Source organism: Lathyrus oleraceus, unplaced genomic scaffold, assembly GCF_024323335.1.
Source record: "Lathyrus oleraceus cultivar Zhongwan6 unplaced genomic scaffold, CAAS_Psat_ZW6_1.0 chrUn0011, whole genome shotgun sequence".
NCBI lineage: Eukaryota > Viridiplantae > Streptophyta > Magnoliopsida > Fabales > Fabaceae > Lathyrus > Lathyrus oleraceus.
Window position 1 is genome coordinate 186,816 of NW_026112402.1, and position 6,992 is coordinate 193,807.

The 6,992-nt window shown below is 39.8% G+C and overlaps 1 protein-coding gene across 1 annotated transcript; it reads left to right on the forward strand.

The window, feature by feature from the left end:
- The first annotated feature begins 4,992 nt into the window (after positions 1–4,992).
- On the forward strand, positions 4,993–5,598 carry LOC127112030 (uncharacterized). Its single transcript, XM_051046223.1, has one exon. The coding sequence runs from the start codon at positions 4,993–4,995 to the stop codon at positions 5,596–5,598; it is 606 nt and encodes a 201-aa protein (XP_050902180.1).
- The last annotated feature ends 1,394 nt before the right edge of the window (positions 5,599–6,992 follow it).

Here is a 6,992-nt window from a genome sequence, read left to right on the forward strand (position 1 = left end):
CTACGAATTTCTTCAATTTTAACTCAATTTTCGTTCATCCCAAAAGTTCACAAATTCATCACATATCATTCAATCAGAGGCAAGTCAATGGTTTCTCACTACCCATCACATATTATCCCATAATACCCATTAATCGATGATAAACCCCCCTTACCTGAGTAAATCCGGCAATCTCTGAGCTCCAAGCTTTTCCTTCCTTCAACCTTCGTTCTCTGGCTTTTTGCCCTTTTCCCTTTTCTGCCTCCTTTTCCTTTTCACGTGAAAATAACCTTTTTACCAAAAATGGGATTTTTCTAAATTCCAACTTATATATTCCAATAATAAAATCCAATAATATTATTCCAAAATAATAATAATAATAATCCAATTATCTAATTAAATTAATAAATATATTATTAACTTAATTTAAATAATTACCATATTATCATCGGGGTGTTACATCTCCCCTATACCTACCTAGCACACACACAGAACCCTCTCTTCTCTCTAACTCTCTTGAAAAGAAAACAAACAAAGAAATCTGTTTTTGGAGCTTTGCCTCTCCACCACCGAAAACCCTTCATCCGCCGGTAATCACCTTCTCCATCACACTCCACAAAACTACTTAATCCGTCAACCACCTTCATCGATTCACCTTCATCTTCCTCTTTCAGTCCCTCCGAACCACACCACAAAACCCTCCTCACTCAGTATTCACTGAAGAAACCACCACAACCTCACCTTTCATCCTCCAACCTCCGCCGCCCAACAACCAACAACTCCCTCCGTTCAACCTCTTCTTCTTCTTAGCCGCGCAATCCACCATAAATCTGCCGCTCTCAAGGTTCCACCACCGTCACCTTCACAACTCAACCGCCGCCGAATCCACACAACAGCCGTGATCCGTCTGTTCATCCCAAACGCCGTGCGTAACCGTCACAACTACAACACTCTCTCCGCCATCTCCCCCTAAATCAACACTTTTAACCACCACCATAACCTTACCGTCGGTCGAGCAGCGACCTCAGCTATGCATCCCGTTTGAAGGTCGCATGGTTGAGTGCCAGGATTCAAACTTTGGATAGACGATTTAGACGAAGTGGTTTCAGGATTGTGCGATGTCATTGTTAGGCTGTTCGTTTGTTTGATCCAACCGAGTTCGACCTTTCCGTTAGGAGCAACATCAACAACATAAGATAACTCGAGGAGATCTCATTTCTTGGTTGGGTTGGTTTTTCTATTCGATTGTGTCTTGGCCTGTTTGTTAATATTTTTTGTTTCTGCATTTCAATATCATTGTCCTGGGTTTGCTGTATTGCACCTTGTTTCCTTCTAGTTTGAGTTTGTTTTATTATACCCTTGCTGATTCTCTTTGATGAGTTCTGTTTTTGGAACCTATAGTTTTTTCAATCATGGTAAAGAAAATATAATAAATGAGTATTCCTTCCATTTCTATTTAAAGGCATTGATTTGGATAAAGCGGATCCGAATTCGACATCTACCAGTTTGGTGTACGTTACGAGTTCCAAATTCATCATTATAGTTTGACGAATTTCTAGAAAAATCGTTCATATTTAAGTGACGTTCATGATGTTCTTCGTTGTTTTGTGTATGTGTGTCGAGTGGAGTAGCGGAATGTTGTGCAATTTGTTTTTAGGGATGGAAGTTAACCTCTTTTATTTTATAGTGTAAAGGTTGGATGTTGTTCATGACTCATTTCCAATTTCCGTTTTCCAAGTGAAACGTTGAAAAGTCTAAATAATGGGCTTAGTGTATGATAAATCTATTCTGTGTAGTTTCTTTTTTGAGTTTTCATATTTGGGTCATTTTTGCTGAAAGGTGGTATGTCCATTACACCTCTTGAAAAACGTAATATGTAGAATATAGTTTTGAGTTATTATTATTCTACTTCATCACGCCAAATTGAACAAAACATATGGGTTCGACAATTTCATGTCGTGATACCACCAAATCTCAATAAATCAATGGAATATTTTTCACCGTGTTATGACCTTGCGTATGACATCAATTTTATTGTCATTTCGCCCTAAACGGTTCCTGAGCACATTTTGTAACCGATTCCGATTCAATTTTTGCAAATCAATATTATCACATATTTCCACTCTTTTAATTAAATTAGTCAATTAAATTAAAATTTTGTTTAATTAATTAGTTACCATTAATTAATTTTAATTAACATGATTATTTGAGCTTAAATAAATAATTTTGATAATTAATTTTAATTAAGTTAATTATTCGATTCAATCAAATCTTAAGTGATTAATTTGGTTAAGTAAATATTTATTGATTTATTTCATTCCAATTCATCATCAATTCAAACCAATTTCAAAAAGCACAAACCACAATTCTCGATTCAAACATCGAGCCCATTTTCAAAAACACCTTTGTAAGTCGATCACTTTTTAAGCACGCCATCAACCTCACATAGCTTACTCTTGGGCTTTCTTACAATGAGACCTATTTGGTAATTGATTAATCGAGTAGATGAATAATACACAAAATAAAATTCATTTCATTCATTAGCATGAATTCAAACCATTTTCCAAACCATTTAACTTCTAAAGATTTTTCTCTTTCAAACATAAATTTTGGGATGAAAAAGGTATAGGAAGCGTTCGCTTCACTATTTCTCAAGCACTTGAATAATTGGCGTACGCCATATTGCACGAGTTCTTGTCATCCGATTAGACCTTAATCATATATTTTCAAATCATTTTTTCAAATCAAATGTGGGTTCTAAATTCAAATCATTTCTAAATTTCAACCATCATATTCAAATCATTTTTTTATCAACTACAAATTCTACAACCATTTAATTCTAAATTTCCGATAATAAAAGGATAGGAGGCATACGCCTCATTATCTTTCGATTATTCGAATAATTGGCGTACGCCACATTGCTCAAATTTTCGTCATCAAATTAAAACCACAATCGAATAAACTCAAAATCATTTTTTATATCAAACACAATTTCGCAAAATAAACAACTTAAACTTCAATAGAGAATGGGAGGCGTACGCCTCACCATTCTTTGATTATTTGAATAATTGGCGTACGCCGCATTGCTCAAATCATCATCTTTCAAAACATACCAAATCAACATCCAAAATTCAAACTATTTTCGCAAATCAAGTACGACATCTAAAGACGTATCTTTTACAATTTAAACCTCGGGTGATAGGAGATAGGAGGCGTTCGCCTCACCATCTCTCGATTATTTGAATAAAGGCGTTCGCCATATTGCTCAAATCATCGACTTCCGATATTAATACATTTTAATTAAACTTGGATAAAAGGAATAGGTGGCGCTCGCCTCATTATTCTTTGAATAAGCAAGTAGGAGGCGTACGCCTCACTACCGTGCATATTCGACATCCGCAAATAAACTTTCAAAATAATTTGAACGAAAAGGGAGTAGAAGGCGTTCGCCTGATTATTCCTCGAAAGAATTGGACGATTGGTGTACACCACATTGCTCAATCTTTCGTCATTCTTCAAAAAACATCTCCAACATTAAACCTAACTTCTCGCCCCCGCTCGATCGAAACCAATCAAACACCCAAACACATCAATTCAACTTGTCACCCCTGCGTGACCAAAACTCCTTCAAAAAGAACACTGTCAGTCCTTTCTAATGCGCCCAACAAACCAGTGCTAGAGCCTCCACCGAGAATAGACAAACCAGCGTTTAGCCGTTAGAACGCCGACCTACACAGTCGTTCATCAAAACAAAACCCACTAAATATTCGTAGTAGCCCAAACTACGAATACTCTGATTTCCTTATTGCACCATAAGGATACGTAGGCAGGAGATTCTTGTATCTTCGCGAGCACACTAATAAAAAACCTCCCATTTCCCCCTCCTGAGGTCTTCGTCCACATCTATCATCAATTCTTATCACTCGAAGCAAGCGAATAATATTCAATTAACAGTCAAATAGCAAAATCAGACTAAAAGGTTCTCGTTGAGTACAACGGACGTGAGGGGTGCTAATACCTTCCCCTTGCGTAATCGACTCCCGAACCCGAATATGGTTGCGACGCCCATTATTCTGTTTTTCTAAAGGTTTTCTCGATATTTTCCTATTCCTTGATTGGAATGAATAAAGTTCGGTGGCGACTCTGTTCGAACAACATTTTTCCGCTTGTGCGACAGACTGGCGACTCTGCTGGGGACCCTGCTCCAAGCAAGAGAGAGTCTAGCCTAACTTAGTCTGATTTTGCTATGATTGTTGGAAGATATTCTTCCTGTCCATGTTTATCTCTCTGTATTTTATTCTGATTATGTTGCTTGTATGTTACGTGTTTTGATACTTTGATATGGGACTTGGTGTATGCTGTGAGATAAGCTCTATACCCGAGCTTCGAGAAAAAACTTAGAACCCATAGTTGTGTAGTATTGAACCAAGGGGTGTACACCTCATTGGGACAATACGAAGACTCCACCTAGAGTAGATCTGTTTGGATTTTCCATCACAATATGGCTAGCCCATCATTGTGGGGAGGTTCTAGATACGACCCGTGACTCTAGGGACCTCGCCTTAAACCCAAGTTTTGTTTTCATGATCGGTGATTATGTAGTATTGAATGGAAGGGTCTACACCCTGTTCGAACAATACGAGAATCCCACTTAGATTAGATCATTTCAGAACTCCCATCACAATGTGGCTAGTCCACCATTGCGAGGAAGTTTTAAACTTGATCCGTGAGTCTAAGTTCCTTCCTCGAAAACATAACTTTAGAACCTACCTTTGGGGAATTTCTAATCAGAGAAACCTGTGCTTCTTCTAGTTATACCGATGTACCCGACGTGTGAATAATTATGGGAATTTGTATTCCTTTATGGAAAACATGGCAAAATTTCATGCATTTGCATATCATCAACATGCATTGCATATCATCTCCCAGAAACAAAGACTTACACCATATTCTACCCTTTGTCCAGTAACGCTGACTACTCGACACCGGTACGAGACACGCCGCAATTACAAGATGACGCTTGAACAACTTGAGGCAAACCAAGTCTCGATGAGGACCAACATTGACTCCATGCAGGCAAAGATGGATCACTTGCTGGAAACCATGTTACTCTTGGCCCAAAAGGAAAAAGATGTTGAGACTAACGCCGAAGCCAGGAAAGTTGCTGCCCAGTTTGGATCACCATCGCTCAGTATCCCTAGAGTGATTGACCTTGATGGTAACCTTAATCAGCCTAGAGGAGGACCGATCCCTGTTCCTGTTCCCATGGTCAACATGAACCCCCATGAGCACTCTGCTACATCTGCTCTCCATGGATCCATTATGGGTGATGAAGATCCATATGACGCCTTCTTCATGCCACAATCAGCCAAACCTGCTGTTGGAGATCTCCCGGACCCAGCTGTTGAGAGACTCCATGCTCTAGAAGAGAAATTCAAGTCCTTGGAGGTTCACACTACTCCTGGTTTGGACGTTGTTGATATGTGCCTAGTGCCAGGACTCGTGATTCCACAAAAATTCAAGGTCTTGGACTTTGATAAATACAAGGGAATCAGCTGCCCGAGAACTCACCTCAGAGCTTACTGCCGCAAAATGGCCGCCCACATCAGTAATGATTAACTCCAGATTCATTACTTCCAAGATAGCCTCAGTGGGGCATCCTTGGAGTGGTACATGCAACTAGAGAGAGGTCAGGTCCAGTCATGGAGAGACCTTGCTGATGCTTTCCTCAGGCATTATCAGTACAACACTGATCTAGTGCCCAATCGCACACAACTGCAAGACATGAATCAACGCAACAATGAGTCATTCAAGGAATACGCCCAGCGGTGGAGAGAGCTTGCAGCTCGTGTCCAACCTCCTCTTCTTGACAAGGAATTAATCGATATGTTTATGGGACCCCTGCACACCCAGTACAAGGAAAAGATGGTAGGATCCAGGTTCCCAACTTTTGCTGAGGTTGTCTCCGTTGGAGAACGAATCGAAAGCCAGATCAAGAAAGGAAAGCTACCTTGCACCACTAATGCTTCAAGTGGGATGAAGAAACCCTATCCCAATCTCCCAAAGAAGCCAGAAGGGCAGACCAATGCCATAATGGGAGGAGGAGGATATAGGCACCTCCATATGTTCCTGTGCCTTATCATCAGGTTGTCGCGGTCATCCTGACACCATATCAGCCACCCCATCAACAACCATATCAGCACCAATATCAATAACCGCATCAACAACCTTATCAACAGCCGGCTTACCAGCAGCCACATCAAAATCAACAATAATGTGGTCCACAACAACGTCAACCCAACCAGCAAATGGCAAGGAGGCCTGAAAGACATTTCGATCCATTGCCAGTGTCATACAGCAAGGTCCTTCCTTACCTGCTAAAGGATGGATCGGTTGTTCTGAAGGATATAACACCTGCAACTCCACCTTACCCACCAGGCTACGATGCCAATGCTCACCGTGAGTATCACATGGGTGCTCCAAGGCACACAATAAAGAACTGTAAGGCTTTCAAGCACAAGGTTCAAGATTTGATTGACAGTAAAGCAGTTACATTCATGTCAGTGAGGCCAAATGTCACGACAAATCCCACGCCAGCGCATGCAGAGTCAAGTGAAGCTCGAAGGTAAAGCTCCCCACCGACCTGGACAAGCAGAGCAATCCCAACAAAGAATCAAGAGATGAAGTCTTATTCATTTGAATGAAGGCGATCATTATGCCAGTTTTACCTTTTCGCACTCTTGTAATTTGTTCTTGTTTGTTTAAGTACTGTATGCTTTAAACATTGTTATCTGTATTTGGTTTTATTAATGGGATGATTATGCATTCTTTGAATCAATCTTTCATATTCACTCATCTATCACATTTGCAAACCATAAACACATACTTTTCCACTTCACCTCCGTTATCACACTATTGTTAGTAAATGTTGGAAGGAGGATGACAAAAACAAAATACCCATAATTGTTGATCGAATGCTTTTGGATAAAATCCTGCTAATGATGTACGGGCAT

Coding starts and splice junctions, on each gene's coding strand:
- LOC127112030 (XM_051046223.1), top strand. CDS start 4,993: ATGACGCTTGAACAACTTGAGGCAAACCAAGTCTCGATGAGGACCAAC.